At 36.4% G+C, this 16,878-nt stretch overlaps 1 protein-coding gene across 4 annotated transcripts in view; it reads right to left on the bottom strand.

The window, feature by feature from the left end:
- Positions 1–16,878, bottom strand: part of KDM4C (lysine demethylase 4C) — a 256,853-nt gene that overhangs the window by 178,875 nt on the left and 61,100 nt on the right. The window contains exon 9 of one of the 4 annotated variants that reach the window (XM_033085584.1): positions 2,964–3,018. The exons of the other annotated variants lie outside the window; for them this stretch is intronic. Coding sequence (XP_032941475.1) covers positions 3,004–3,018 — 15 coding nt within the window. The 3' untranslated portion in view covers positions 2,964–3,003. Of the gene's footprint in view, positions 1–2,963; positions 3,019–16,878 lie in introns of those variants that run through there. 4 annotated transcript variants of the gene reach the window in all.

Here is a 16,878-nt window from a genome sequence, read left to right as displayed (position 1 = left end):
CCTCAAAATAAAGCTCTTTTTTAATTTGTTCAATATTACATATAAACTAATTCTAAAACAGTGTCATACACATTTGGTTATTAACATTTTAATAAAAAGGATGTTTTAAATATCAATTTTTTTTAATTTGCCATTTGTCTTGGAGCATGGCACAATGACAAGTGTCTACAGCTACGGTAGTATGATAATTTATCTATTTATTTTATTTCCAGACATTATTCTCTACCAAGACACAGGAAATTTTCACATACATATGCCTGGATATATCAATGAGATTGACAATAATTTAGCTCTGAAAGTCATCCAGTCATCCAGTGCTAGCTTCTTCTTCTTTTCCACTTAACCCTATTAGAATGAATAACAAAATCACCAAATGGAGATTTCTGTAAAACTGTCTTTACCTTCCCGGCAACTAATGATTTTTTTAAAAATTAACCTTCGTAGCATAAAGAAAAAGTCTAAGATGTTTCAAAACAATGATTTTTAAACTATGTATCTAACTTACATGTTGCCAGTTACATTTGCAGAGACAGTGTGTTCTTTTCAACCATCTAACAATGCTTTATTTAATTAACCATTAGTGTATGTTGCAAGATATAACCATATAATCAGCACTGTATTTGTGCATTAAAATCCTGCAGGTTTTTTCTAAATAAAATTTTTAATCCATAATAATCATTACTTGCATTTATGTATCCCAGCCTAAGACTTCAATATCTGCTGAAGCTGACTTGAATTTATTCCCATTTTGCATCAGTGTGATAATGTAAAAGACTGAATGATTTAATCAAATCCTATCATTAGGGGCAGATTTGGAACTGGAACACAAGCACAAATACCTGTGCAAAAAAACTGAATGCAAAAGATGTATTATACCAAATACATATATTCTTTACTATCTGTTTTGCCATTTTTATCTACATCCAGTACCTATAGGAGTTCGATTGTTATTTGCAATTTAAGTAGTACAGATTAAAGAGAGGCAAATTAATCTCCAAAACAATTTTAGTAATAGAGGAAGGCCAGCATTATCCAATGCATTTCAAACAAAAGTAAAGAGAGGGATGCTACTGCATAAGGTCATTCAGCAAGCCAAGGGCAGAGCTGGAGCTAGAATACAAAATATTTTAATCCTAGCCTCGTGTTTTAACGCTGGTAAATGTTGCCTGTCCCAGGCTGTTAGTGGGAATTGTATTTATGCTCTGACAGTAAAGTAGACTCATTGAATGTTTGATGCCCAAAGGAGAAGATGAAAAACAAGAAACCATATGTCTGAAGTCTTTCTGAATATGCCTCAAGAGCATTAGAAATAGGAAAGCAGATTTTCAAAAAAAAAAAAATTGCCACACATGAACATCCATTTTGGGATTCCTGTCATGTCCTGAAAGAAGTACTAAATGGAAATTTAAATGGCAACATAAAAATCAAAGAACTATCATAATATACTTGCATTAACATGATGTACACTAAAAGGTTATGGTACACATGATTCCTAAGGAGTGCAAAGGCTCATTTTGCCACCCCAGCCATAAAACAAGACTCTTCTTCTAACGTGTGGAATGAATGAGTTGAAATGCAGGCTCAAGTCTAGTTTTTCTTAATTATTACAGCATAGCTTCTCACTACACCTAATTTACAATATATGCACTGACAGTCTATCAAGTATTACAAATTCTTCATAAGGGATTTAATCCTACAACAAAACTGAAATAGATGCAAAAAGCATCCATCCCAAGCTTTGCATGAGACTGTCCTAAAAGAAAAAATACATATGTCCCAGAACAACTAAAGTCCACAAACAAAAAGAAGACAAACTAACAACAAACCAGTGAAATGGCGCATGAGCTAATTGCTGAGGGCGTATTGGCTAATCTGGAGAAAAGTAAAAATACATTTTCCTAGCTCCAAAAAGTCAGGACATTTTCTGCCTGCTTATGAACTCAGGGGATACATCCCACAGAGTGCAACTACCAGGAAGTTTATATAGGTTTCTGAAAGTACATAAGAAATACTAATACTACAGCTCATTGCTTTTTCATCACGAGTTCACATATTTTCTCAGTATTTACATGTAGGTGGTCCCTTAGTTAAAATTAGAAATAAAAAGATCAACAAATTAAATCCTTTCAAGGAAATGTATGAAGTTATATTGCCCTCTGCTGATGAACTGCTAAAACTGGATATAAAACCAGAGCTTGCGCTCCAATATGAATATGAGTAACATCTGTTACTGAAACTCAAATACTTGTTTTGTTATTATATCATTACAAGACATGGCAAATTTTTGTTTTACGAAGAATTGTCAAAAAAAAACCCCAATATAAAAGACATCTGAAGACAAGAAAAGATATAAATGTTAGAGGTTTCTTCCAAGAGTTGAAAAACAAACATTGCTAATTGCATGTTACTGTAAGACATGCTATCACTTTAAATTAATTACTATATGAAAATAGTTGTTCACAATTTTTTCCTTTAAATTAATAAGAAATCATATTTAATTATCAATAAGAAAACCAATCTTCTCCACACTGACTTTAAAAGGCTTATTTTTAAAAGGGACATTACAGAAGCAGCCAGTAAAGAACTTATTTTCAGTCTATACAGACTGTTTGATGATAAAATATAGTTACTTAAACTACAGATCAACTAGTATGCTCTTATATAGCCTACCGATATTATCTTGGTTAAACAGATTTACATTTATAAATATTTTAATCATTAGTTCAAAGAAATTCTTGCTGCTTTAGAAAATTGGGGTTTTTTTTGTGAACAGCACAGTTTACTGGTAATGCTAATAATGTCATTAACACCTGCGGGAGCCAGAGAGAACTGTGAGCCAGCTAATACAGCACCTCGTGAGAAGTGTTGCTTACTTTAACTCTGCCCTTGTCATGACTAATATCTTCAGTACCAACAGTTCAAATAAACAGCAGGGCAGATGCAGTTAGACGTACTCTGAAAGGCTCAGGTAGATCACATGATAGTGTAAACTCTATTCCAGGGTTACACCTCCTGGTCCTGTTAAAACACAAATTCTTTATGTTACCTGCACTTTTACAATGTGTCAATTAGATTACACTAAGTAATTCCATCTCATTTCATGTATTTTAGCATGTATCTACAAAGGCTTCTGATTCCTTACTATGCTTGAGGTATGATTAGCAGCACACACAGCATAATATCACCCTGGAAACAAGGCAGTATGTTCTCTCAGCATATAAACAACAATACTGCATTTTTTCAACAGGATACTTTAATAATATCCTTTTAGTTTTGTTTAAGCCATAGAAGGGCTCAGGACTGAGGTAAAATGGACAAATAAAAAGAAATAGTACCTACAATGTATTTTAAGTAAAAGGGAATTTTATTCATCTTAACACCAAGTTTTCTTCATTATTCCTGTTTCAAAAGCTTCTTTCACCAACATTCAGAACGTTTAAGACAGCACAAAACAGAACACTTAAAGTTGTGATTTTCTGTAACTCTTGTCTTGCCTCCACATCCATTTTATTTATAATGCTCAAACACACCAGAGGACTGCAAGAACTATTTGAAAAGGAAAAAAGAATAGTACCAAGGCAATAGTAGTATTTCTTTGACTTCCTTAAGTAGTAGATAGTTAATCAACTAACATATATAAGTGATGTGACTAGACAAAAATACTCAGCTGTCAAAAAAGATACATCAAAGGTGTAAATGAAAGTCAATTATCAAAATAAATTGGCAAAGAGAACATCTTTTAAATTTTATTACTATACTCCTGACCACTATTTAGTTTTTTTTGAAAAAGACAAAACCTTAAATATCTATCCTACAAAGCAAATTTGCTATAAATGTACTATATGTACATTCACATCCATATTATTAAATATCATAAAATCCAAATGATATATATATTTATACAATGTAATTATTATATAATTATGCAATGTAATTAATTAGTCTTTTGTTTATATTGTATGTTGTTTCTATAAATCTGCTATAAGGTACAATTTCAAGTCTGGTCTTATAGGGAAGGGACCTAAGAAGATCATATGGTTCAACCTTTGGTAAGAAAGGTAGCAGAAAAAGTCTTCCACCTGAACACATCCTAAATTTCAAACCCTGCTTTAATCTCAGTAACCTTCCTTTGTACTGAGACCTTGTAGATTAACTCAACATGCCTGAGTAAGGTGAAGAATAAAAATTCTTCAATAAATTCTAAATACAAATAAAGGCAAATTAAGTCCCTTTAGCATATAATTTCAATTTCTTCACTTACATGTAATTGCTTATAAACACAGTCTAGTTTTCTTTGACATCTACTGAGAGCTCTTGTTCATTATGACCAACACAACTGAGAAAGTCACGCTTATTCATTGATCATTCCAAATAAAACCTAAAGCTCTAAAATTTCAATTCCTGCAACATCCTCTGGTGTTCACCAAACCATATGCAGTCCATGAAAAACTATGAAGAGTATTTCTTACTCCAGGACCGTCTGAACTGCTAAAATATCCTTTTATAAAGGCATGTTCTTTCTAAGAATAAGTCCAGTAATACCACTAAAACAATTCTTATTTTCACTAGTTGTAATTTTAAATAATGCATTAATGTCCAGCAAATAACTTGTATTCAGTTTCTGCCTACAGTAAACCATATTAATGTACCAATAAAAACATATTTCTAAAAGGAACAAAATCCTGAGAACTACTGTAACAAGCACATCGTTTATTTTTAAGAAGAGAAAGATGGAAAAATATAGGAGAAAAAAAGAAAAAGGTCTTCGCTTTTTTTTTCCTCACTTCACTAGATTTAAAATTCCAAGAAATTACGTAAATATTGTACTCTAGGGAAGTCCTCAAAAAACGAAACCGCTGTGTGTCACCTGGCTTTGCACTCTTTCTTCTGCAAATTACCAGTCTTTCAGACTTTGCAGAGAACAGTTAATTGACCATTCTCATTAATGACCAGTTTTGAGAAAACTGTATCAATTCTAATTTGCTTTCAAAAGTCCTACATTACTGGTAAACTTTTTGTATTATGTTTCTTAAGAGTCACAATATCAGCAGAGTTCAACCTGATCATTTGAATAATCTTCTGTGGTTTTTTGGCATATATGCATGTATTTTCAATTGTTTACCACTGGTGACAAAACAGAACAGAGACAGCAATGCTAAATAGCTTAAACATTGTTTTAAGTAACCAGCTAACTCACTTGTAAGTTACATACGGGCAAAACAATAAGCAAAGCAAGGATTTTCATTATTAATGTCTTTCTAAGACAAATGTTTGCTGATCATTTGCACGAAAGTTCTAAATTCATTATTGTTTAATAAAAATACTCATTAATACCTGCAACTTGCAAAGAGTGCATCTATATAAAATTTTAAACACAGATTTTTGTATTTCACTTCTTGCTGTATCATCATGCTTAGCAGGACACTCAAGAATAACAAATAAGTACAATTAGCAGTTTACATTGACAACAGGGGGACCCACAGTGCATTATCTTAGGGAAGTAAGAGATGAATAAACATGGTAAATAAGCAACTATGCTGCTTCAAAATGCTTTAACACAACATCATTTTTAATTACTTTGAAAATGCTTAATCACACATAAACTTGAAAGGCAAGCATAACCACAGGCTAAGCAAACACACAAAACTGTGCCTACATACAAAGGCACAGAAGAAACAATTTGGAAAGCAAGATTATTTTAGTGTCAACTATTTCTGCAACCCATGAATACAGGCAGGAATAGTCATAACTGCAGAAAGAACTCATGGAAAATCTTCCGGACTAGCTTACTGCTATAATTTTATCATGAAGAACAACAAAATGTAACAATAATCCAATCGCAAATGAACTCTTAGGAGACACAATGACCAAATGAGAGCCCAGAAAGCACCTCAGGACACAAACTGCTGGAGCTTTCTGCCTAGTTTGTCAAAATCCCATACAATTTTAATCCCAGACACAACACAACATTGTAATTACCCCAATGCTTCTTAAGATGTTTCCCTGATATAGAATCATTTACTTTGAAAAAGCTTTTAAAATAACCAAATCAAACCATTAACTCAGCATTGCCCATGTCCCTGGAAATCCTGGCCAATCCTGACAACCCTCTCCATGAGGAAATGTTTCCTAATATCTTATCTAAACCTCCCCTGGTGCAACTTGAGACCATTTCCTCTTGTCCTATCACTTGTGATTCAGAGAAAAGCCCAACCCCCACCTCTCTTTCAGATGCTTTCAGGCAGTGGGAGAGAGGGAGAAGGTCTTCCATTATGACAAATGATCTGACAGAATTTGCATGGTACCACTGCATTACCAGTAGCTGAAATACTTATTTCAAACAAAAAAGACTTCTACTTAGTGAGTCAACATCAGATCAATCTTTCTGAATGAATTCACGTAAATGAAATGTTAAAGTTCAAAACCTGGTGTTTAAGGCTACCACTTAGAATTGTCTGCACATGTATTTGCATAGACCTCTGTGAACTCCAACTGCCTGAATTTCTGCAGCTTTTCAGTCTAGTGTTAAGGTACATGCTAAATGTCTATAATTAGCTCTACAGCCTGGCTTTCATCTTCTCTCCCCTTCAACATTTCCAGTAACCTTCACTTTACATGACTTCTTCGCATGCATAGATGCAGACCTAGACTGAATGTTTATCACCAGACTCATAAGAAAATATATGTATATCACCTCAGCTAAAACTGATCTTCCACTTTCTTTTCAAACTCCTAATAATCCTAACAAAGAGAAGGAAAAAACAAAGTAATAGCAGTAAATCTTAGCAGAGCATTTATGGCCTCAGTTAATACAGCTGGCCTTTCATTCAGGATTGCTCTCGACACAGGCACTTCTACCAGTGGGCAACTCCCTTGCCAGAAAATTATTACATGAGCATTCAGGTTTGAGGCTGTGTTTCAGTGGTGCACAGACACTAACAGGGAGAAGCTCCACGGTGAAATACACGACGCCCACAGAAGTTGCAGGATCCAGCTGCACTTTAGTAATCATCCCATCGGCTTCAGAAGGTAGTGTTGGCAGCCTCTAAGCCAAATGGAGCAAAAAAGTACCCTCGTTGTTTTAGAACTTATATGAGGGCTATTTACGTTGGATTTGCTAAGCAGAAAAAAGATAAATTCAAATCAAACTGAATTGTTGTCTGAAAATACTTAAGATAAGATTACATAATTAAAAAAAAAATAAAATATAGTTTGATTTTTTATAACTGTAGTCTGTTTCTTGGTTACAGTGTTTCTCTGGAAAACCATGAGTATACATATGATTAGTTTTAGCACAGCATTATAAAACTTACTGGAGGTGTTAATTAAAAAGGTGAAAAAGTTGGTGTCTCCAAATATACTGATATTTTAGTAAGTTGTATTTTCAAATCTAGTAATTTCATTGAAAAGAAAAAGCAAAAAATCAAAACCCACACAACCTTGTATTTCCAATTGTCATTCTTCGGACTACTGATACTGCAGCTGACTTGTGTTTTCTATCTTTATGTGTAACGTGCAAGAATTTTAATAGAAAATAATGCTTTGGATCCTGTCGTTTCTCTGTATTGTACTGCAGAAATTACCCATGTCAGCAAAACTTGGCAATATCTAGGTCAGTTCATTGCTGTATTCTCCTTAGAGAATATTATATACTGATGACTGATTATTTGTCTTCCTACAGGAACATTTTTATTTTTTTTCCAAGTGGTTTCTAATTGCTTACATCTGGATTTCTGTCTTAGAAAAAGAAAAAAATCTTAAAATACAATCAATACCCTTTGATTTTGTGGGAAAAAATTCCAACAAAGATTTTTGTTAAAATTGTAGTAAATATTTAGGCTATGTGATGGTACTGCTTTCCAGCATGAAATGAGATGGTGGCATAGATTCTCCGAAATCACGTAAATAAATAAGAGATATTTTTGACACTTGGATCACTTTGATTAAGAAAAGACTATGAATGCAAATTCCAACAATGATTTTCTGTCTTTAAAAATGCTAAACTTGAGGTCTTGGTTTCACTGTGTGTTCCCTAACTGCAAGTAACAGTTGAACCCTGAGAGAAAGGGATGTATCCTCCAGCTTGCTTTCTAGAGTTTGTGCAAAACTGTCATGGTTTTAAGCCCCACTGGAGATGAAACAGTATGCAGACACTCATTAACTCCTCTTCCTCCCCGACCCAACAGAATGGGGAGGAGAGTCAAAGTAAAACCTGCATGTTGAAATATGAACAGTTTAATAACTGAAAATAAAGTAAAATACAGTAATAAAAGTAAACAACAATAATTATAATAAAAAGAGAGGAAATAAGTGATGCACAATGCAGAGGGTGCAGAGGAGAATTAGAAAATAAAAAGGTAAATCCCATGGACTGAGATGAGAACAGTTTATTAGTTGAACTAAACTATTATGGTAAGACATAAATGTGAGATAAGAAGAGAGAAAGGAATAAAACCTAAGAGAAAGCTGTTGACTGATGCCAGACTCCTCCCACAGCCATACTGGCCCCTCCTGGCCAATTCCCATCAGTTTATACACGGGGCATGACATTCTATGGTGTGGAACATCCCTTTGTCCAGTTCAGATCAAATGTCCCAGCTATGCTCATCCTGGCTTTTTGTGAATCCCCTTGCTGTCAGAGCATGTAAAACTGGAAAGTCCTTGATGTTTAGAGTAAGCTACTGAGCAAAAACCAAAACACATCAGTGTGTTATCAACATTATTCTTATACTGAATCCAAAACACAGCACTTCACTGGCTACTAGAAAGAAACTTTATTCTATCCCAGCTGAAAAAAGGACCCCTGTCTGATGCTTTTCCAATTCTTGTCAGGGTGTCTCACAGCTCTCAGACATGCCTTGTCCATGCTCCCAGAAGGTTTCAGAGAAAGTACTGGCATTTCTGAATGCTGCTGCTGTTGCTTACTGTGTCTGTTTTGTGGGACCACTTGGTGACTTTCACTCAGTATAAATGTATGTAAATTTTACTGCCTGCTCTCAGGGGTAGTGTCACACTAGGTGATTTTACTAGTCATTGTAATGATTCTTTTGTACTGCAGCTCCTTTTAAGACGTGATTTGTTTTCAGATGCTGGAGCTGAAAATCTTTTTGTTGTTTAACTGATATATAGAACCTGAGAAGTCTACCAACCTTTTCTGCTTGAAACTAGGGGTACTTAAGTAAAGGGGTACTTAAGTAAATTTCATAAAATTAAGTCAGTAATTACTCACATATTCTTCAGTGGTAGCTGCTAAGCAACGTGTTTTCCTGGATAGGTTAGATCAAAGTGCTGGCCTGCAGGTTGTATTTTTTCCTTTGGTGGGATGAAGTGCAGTTGTTTTGATGTTAGGTTTGATGGATTTGTTTGCCACTGCATTCATTAGCTTCACATCAAAAAACTGACAGGCTGTTAAATGAAACTTTGGCTTAGATTTTCAGCTTGACTGTTTCAAGACCTATGTGAAGATATTTTGGTTTTGTGCTGCAGCAGCCTCAAGCAGTTATGACTGTTTCAAAGGGAAGAAAAGTTATTTAATATCTTGATTTATCTGGGAACAAGACTCATTGTCTTGAAGATAGCCATGTCCAGCTTATGTTATTGAAACAGTATATTTATTTTGAAATATATATTGAGACACAATATTTATGATGTAACTGATTTTATCATAGGAGAGATGATACTGCACAAAAATACTTCCACCTCTCAAAATTTATTGAGGTAATATTTTTTTTCAATGAGGATTATATTTAGGTTGCTTTTGTACAATATAATGTCTGTTCAAAAATAAAAAAACCACCTGAATTGTACAATTTTTATTTTCAAATGTGCATGAGTGAAATTTGAAGGTCTAGGTTATTCCAACTGCAGTGTTTTAGTACTGACTGTCAGAAACAGCTATGTGCATATGCTCATGAGTTATTCACCTACCAACTTACTTTATTTGATTTTCAAAACTTTTTTTTAAAACCTGCATGCTCATGCATTTGTTACCAGTCTGCAACAATACCAACATTATTCATGCTGTACAAATCAATGTTTTTACATGCTAGATCATAATTAGCCACCTTATATCACTGACTTGTCTGCTAATGAAATTTTACAAGGTTTCTGGATCCAGACATGCTTTCCATTTCTGGTCTGAATTGTTAGTACACTACTTCAGAGCAAATCTTGTGCATTCTGCATCTTGACATTTCACTTCATAATCTCACTACCACTCTCAGCTTTTCAGTTGTCATGGAATTTTCTCTTTTATTTTTTATTTCTTTTACATTGATCTCTTACTTATCTTTTTTTTATTTTTTTTTAATCTTACTGCCATCATTTATTGCCTCTGTTTAGTTCTTACATCACAAACTCATAATTTCCATAGAATAGCAGCTATTAAAATTTCCCACTCTAAAATTTATTGCTTGAATGGGAGATTACCAGTAAGTTGCAAGTTGCAGCAAGTTGCACAGTTCTAGATTTCTAGTACTGTGACACTTTGAATTAAGAATTAGATTTTAGAAGTAGAAAAGAATAGTAATAATCACAGTACTTTTAACTTGTTCTAGTAGAATAATATTCTAGTCTTTTTTTGAACCTTCCCTTTTTGGTACAGCATCTGGTTATAAAATCATACTAAATGTCACGTGGTGGTGTTCCCACAGTCTGAGCTACGTTATGTGCTAATACTGATGTTGTCTGTGAGTAGCGTATTCTGTGGTTCTGAAGTTATAGTATATTCTAATCTATCTTTTCCAACACTACAGCACAACCTTTTTCTATGTGACGTAGAGTATGTGTAAAGAGCATTATACATGTATATTTCTAGCACAGGGCTCTCATGCAAGCTGCTGCATTGTTTATTAAATAAAAACTGAACCAACAATACTACCACTTCTTTCCTGCATGTAGTTTTGATTAAGTAAGGAGAGGAAAATTCTGTAAAGGAACATTTTAAATGTTGGATTACATTCTGACAACTGTGAGTGAGTGGAAATGATGGAATCTAATCTTCCTTTTTTCCCCCCTAAGTGTTATCCAAGAGGTTCCATTTATCAAAGTAAAAAATGTACCAAGTTGGCATACTTGGTGGATGTTTAGAAGTTTTTGTTTCATAGCAGCTTTCACTTAACAAGGTGATCTTTTAAAAGAAAAAGTCAGTAATTTGGACTAAAGTTGCCTTTTCAGAGTATAATTTATTGAAAATTTTGAGTAAATCAATACAGTTTGCCACTCCTTACTTTCTCTGAGAATACAGATAATATTTATCCTCAATTTGCTGAGGAAAAAGTTTTGCCACTATGTAAATATTTCTGTCTATATATTAATGTCATACCCTGTGAATAGAGATTATTTTCATTACAGGTTTTTAAAGAAAGTAGAATTTAACTAAGAATTTTTTTTCATAGATATGAGGTTCGCAAAATAGACTCTTTGGTCTTGAATCAGCAGCTGAAACAGATGTCAGACACCATGTCAGCTATTTTTCCTTCCTTCCTTTGTCTAGGCAGAAGAGTACAAATCTCCAGGAGTCCAGTGTAATATTTAGAGCTCAGTCAGTGTTGTACCATACCATACGTATCATATGTACCAGAATGTGATTCAGATGTCAGTGCATGCCTGGACAATTGAACTGAGTCAGCTGTCATTGTATTCCATTTATTTATCTCCCTTGGCAAATGTAAGACTCATCCTTAATATTAACTGCATTCTGGTACTCTGAGAGGAAGTCAGTTCTCTAGCCTTTTTAATTTATCATTTTGGCACTGAGTGGTGACCTTTTGTGATAGGCCAAAAGGTGACTTCAATGTTAAAGTTCTCTTAAAACTGTCAGCTTCCAACCTTTCTTCGTATAAAGCAAAGCCTCCACATACTGCTACTAGTGCTAGTTACTTTATTAGTTTATTTAATTTGGAATAATTTTAACTCTGCACTTGAACCATCAGAGGGTTCAAGACACTAGAAACCCTATGTTATGTTCCTCCATGCAGTTTCAGTTGTCTTTGATATCATTTGGATCTCAAATGTATCTTTCATTGTTTGTTAGTGGGTTTTGTTCAAATCCCAATGAAGTTACTTCAGTGATTCATGCAGAATACATTTATATAGTTCAGTAAATGTAGTGTTTCAGTGGCTTTTCAAGGTTTGTTGAGAACAATCACAATATGTAAGAAAGGCACAGAGGTCTGGGTATTTTGATGCGTTACTATGAGTGCTGTGGGATAAACCTAAGATACATGTAGAGAAGAAATATAACCTTTATACATTTTTGTTTCCAGTGGATTAGGGAAGACAGTAAAAATTTACTCTTAAAGGGGAAAGTTACAATCCCCTCAAAATCCCCTTCTCTAAGTTCTTCTCCCCTTTTTATGTAGGTAATTACAGGTCTTTGATATACTGGGATTAGAGTATCAGCCAGTAAATTGTTATTTAGGATATAAGAATCTGTCTTATAGTCTAAGATTGTACAAGATTTCACTAAAATAATCCAGAAAGGTGGCATTTAGTATGTTTGTTGAATGACTTTGAAAGTTAATATTTTGTAAGTTTATACTTTGGCAGATGTTTCTGAAGTTAAAATAATTCCAGCACTTTTTATTGTAAGTCAGGTTACTTGTTGGTTTCTATGTTCTTTGCATGTATGAATGAAATATTTCAACTTAGACAGTTTAAATTAGTTTTAATGCTGTAATTGAAAATTACGCTGTGATATGAAACAGTATGCTGGGTGATGCTGATGTCCTGTGAGCCTTATTGGATAGCTGTTTGAGTGAGTAGTGGGGTTTGAGTGAGTCTACATAAAACACATTCTGGCAAAATCTTCAAAAATTATTCATAGTTACATTTCTTTTTTGTGTGGCTGAGATATACAAGTAGAGGTGACTTCATGTTGTGTTGACGTTTTGCTGAAGAAAGTCCATGAACTTAGAAACTGTAGAGAATTCTACCTTGGAAGTGAGTCTTTTATCTATTCTTCATGTCCAATTCCCTTTAAGGTGTAATATAGTTTCAAAGGGGTGATAAGAAGAGGACAAATAAATAATGTCTAGACCTTGCTGTGAATAAAGTAAAGGAAGAGTGTTTTCAGTCAGTCACATTGGACAAAAGAATAAGTTGTGATTGTCAGGTTCACTGTATTTTACACAAGTTTCATGATGGGTAAAGAAAAAGACTCATGTTTACTTCACGGAGGCAACATCTTACCATAAGTAGAAAACCCCCAAGCAGGACAGTATAACAAACACAGATGCCTGACTTAAAGTCTGCATATCATGTGTCTGTTGTATCTGTGATTATAAAGCAACTTGGAAGTGGTGGAATTACCAAAATCTTTTTTCTAAAAAAAACTCTTAAAGAAATACTAAGAGCATTGTGAGAAAGGTCAGGTTTTAGAAAAGAATACAGAGTATTTTAAAAAATAAGTGTTCGGTAACACTTTTATCAGATGTGACATCAGGATGACAAATAGTCAAAAATAACAAAAATTTAAACAATATTAGTGTTGAAATGGGATTGCCCTAGATGGAATATAGCTGCAAAAAGATAATAACGGTATTAATGATATTTTGTGCTAGAATTTGCAGGAAGTAAGAGTATGATCATTTTCATTTTGCTTGATGTGGCTTAAGTTGACCCCAGTGTTACACTGGTTTAACTGAAAGCTGACTTGGTCAAGTAATGTTGTGAACAAATTAAACAAGATTTAATTTTTAGATTTTTATTCAAATGCAGTTAAATTGTGGGTCTGGCTAAATTTCAAATTTTAAGATAGGGAATAGACCATTCACTTAAGATAGAGTAGCTGTGAATAACGATGAGACCTATATTAAGCTACATCATAAGACTAGATCTGTATAGTAGCAATTATCTTCAACTCAATTTCAGACAATCCTCTACCCCAAAACAGAGGAAGACCGTGTGTGGAAAAGATGCAGGACCTATGAAACAGACAGAGAGAAGAAGCAGTGAAGAAAACAGACATGGGTTCCTGAGACACTGAAAGTGTGGTCTTGAGAAAAACGAGACATCCAAAGGACTGAGGGAGGTGCACATAGAATTTCTGTGCTTGCTATTTCAGTGCTTTTTCTGTTAAATAGTTGTCAGTAGACATGAATTTAATTTCCCTCATGGAGTGGTGTCAAGTGTTGTTTAATGCCCTGAACAAGAATAAGTAGGGTATTAAAAGTGAAATAGTTAAATTTACACTAAATTCACGAATACAAGCCGCACTGAGTATAAGCCGCATCACTGGGTGTTGGCAAACATTTCGGTTTTTGTCCATAGATAAGCCGCACCCGAATATAAGCCGCTTTGTCGTTCGCAGCGAGGACCCACGAGCAATTAGTAACAGAACCGCGGGAGGGCGGGGTTTACTGGCTGAGCTAAGGCTGTGCAGGCTCGGCCCGCTAGGGGCCGCTGACGGGGCCAGGTGGCCCAGCACGGTGCTGCAGCTCGGGGCCGGCCGCCGCTGCCCCTGGGCTCAGTCACCCCGGGTCGGCGCTGCCCCGCGGTGGCAGGCAGGGACGGAGCTTCCCCTGCTCCTACGGCAGCAGCAGCGGGGGGGGACGGAGCTTTCCCGCGCCCGTGGCGGCGGGCAGGGACGGAGTTTCCCCGCTCCTGCCGCGGCGGTGGCGGGCGGGGACAAAGCACCCCGTCGGCTCCCCGAGTCGCGGCAATGGCTGCGCGGGGCTCCCGTCGGCTCCCCGGGCCACAGCAATGGCTTGCGCGGGGCTCTTGTCGGCTCCCCGAGCCGCAGCAATGGCGGCGCGCGCTTCATCCCCCTCCCCGGGCCGCAGCAATGGCGGCGCGCGCTTCCCCCCCTCTCCCTGGGCCGCAGCAATGGCGGCGCGCACTTCCCCCATCCTCCCTGGGCCGCAGCAATGGCAGCGCGGGCTTCCCCCCCACCTCCCCGGGCCGCGGTAGGGGCGGTCCGGGTCCCCCCTCTCCTCCCCGGGCCGCAGCAGGGGCGGCCCGGGTCCCCCCTCTCCTCCCCGGGCCGCGGCAATGGCGGCGCCGGGCCCCCCCCGTCTCTCCCCTGGGCTGTGGCAGAGGAGGAAAGAGAGCTCTCCTGCCTCTCTCCCCGCCCCCCGTGCTGCCTGCAGGGAGCCAGGCTCCACCCGCGGTGCAACAGAGTAGCGATTTGTAACAATCGCAAAATGCCGACTTTGCAGCTGCTCGGCTCAGCACTCTGGCAGGCACTTCTGAGGTTGTATTAGCCGCTCCTGATTATTAGCCGCATTTCCGGTTTAGGAGCAAAATCTTAGTCAAATTGGTGCGGCTTGTATTTGTGAAATTACTGTATGTAAAATCAGATATGTTTTGTTGATTTTTTTTTAAACTGGACTTCAGTATAATAACCAGATACTGGACTTTTTTCTTAATGCGAGTTTGGAATGATTGTGCCTTTAAAATCCAACTGTCTTGGTCGAAATCCGGAGAGGAAAAGTGGGTCCTTGTAGTCTCTTGCAGGGAATCTCCTGCATTTTTTTGACTCTGCAAGTTGTATGAGAAATGCTACTACTGTTTTTGTAGGCAGATTCAATTTTTCTGTGAGCCAGGTATCTGCCATGTACTCATCAAGTACTTGTCTTGCAAGTGGACAGAGTTGATAAGTTGAATAGAACAGCTCAGTTGCCTGTGAACATGGGTCTGCACAATCAAATGGACAGTAATAGTGTATTAACATTGTATAGAATAAGAGTAGAGAGTGAAGTGGATTTTTCTCATGCTGACTTTGTTGCTAAACTCCAGAATGTAACCTAATCAGTACTTTGTTTAATAAAATTGATGTGTCTAGCACATAATGGCTAATTTAGAATAATATGAAATTTTACTGACTGCAGTGCTGTTTATAAAATTGTTACAAAACAGTTTGACTTGGAAAAGCTTTGAATTCAAAGAGGCTAAATTTAATGTGAATGCCTTTAATTAAATTTGCTTAATTTAAATAATGTAATTTGTATTGATTATGGTTCTGCAGTTCATTTGGATTTTTGTTTTTAATTAAGATTCAGTAATCTTGTTTTACCTTCCAGAGCTATTCATAAATTGACTGTGAATAAAAAGCATGTTAATTAAGTTAACACTTACATAAATTTATTAAACCAAAAGCATGTAATATTGTTTTTTCCAGATGAAGATATTGTATACAGAGGAATATTTATTAGAAGGACAACAATTCAGTTTGATTTGAATTTATCTTTTTTCTGCTTAGCAAATCCAACGTAAATAGCCCTCATATAAGTTCTAAAACAACGAGGGTACTTTTTTGCTCCATTTGGCTTAGAGGCTGCCAACACTACCTTCTGAAGCTGATGGGATGATTACTAAAGTGCAGCTGGATCCTGCAACTTCTGTGGGCGTCGTGTATTTCACCGTGGAGCTTCTCCCTGTTAGTGTCTGTGCACCACTGAAACACAGCCTCAAACCTGAATGCTCATGTAATAATTTTCTGGCAAGGGAGTTGCCCACTGGTAGAAGTGCCTGTGTCGAGAGCAATCCTGAATGAAAGGCCAGCTGTATTAACTGAGGCCATAAATGCTCTGCTAAGATTTACTGCTATTACTTTGTTTTTTCCTTCTCTTTGTTAGGATTATTAGGAGTTTGAAAAGAAAGTGGAAGATCAGTTTTAGCTGAGGTGATATACATATATTTTCTTATGAGTCTGGTGATAAACATTCAGTCTAGGTCTGCATCTATGCATGCGAAGAAGTCATGTAAAGTGAAGGTTACTGGAAATGTTGAAGGGGAGAGAAGATGAAAGCCAGGCTGTAGAGCTAATTATAGACATTTAGCATGTACCTTAACACTAGACTGAAAAGCTGCAGAAATTCAGGCAGTTGGAGTTCACAGAGGTCTATGCAAATACATGTGCAGACAATTCTAAGTGGT

Source organism: Catharus ustulatus, chromosome Z (genome assembly GCF_009819885.2).
Source record: "Catharus ustulatus isolate bCatUst1 chromosome Z, bCatUst1.pri.v2, whole genome shotgun sequence".
Lineage (NCBI taxonomy): Eukaryota > Metazoa > Chordata > Aves > Passeriformes > Turdidae > Catharus > Catharus ustulatus.
Note: the sequence above shows the minus strand (reverse complement) of the source record. Positions and strands in the feature narration are given on the sequence as shown.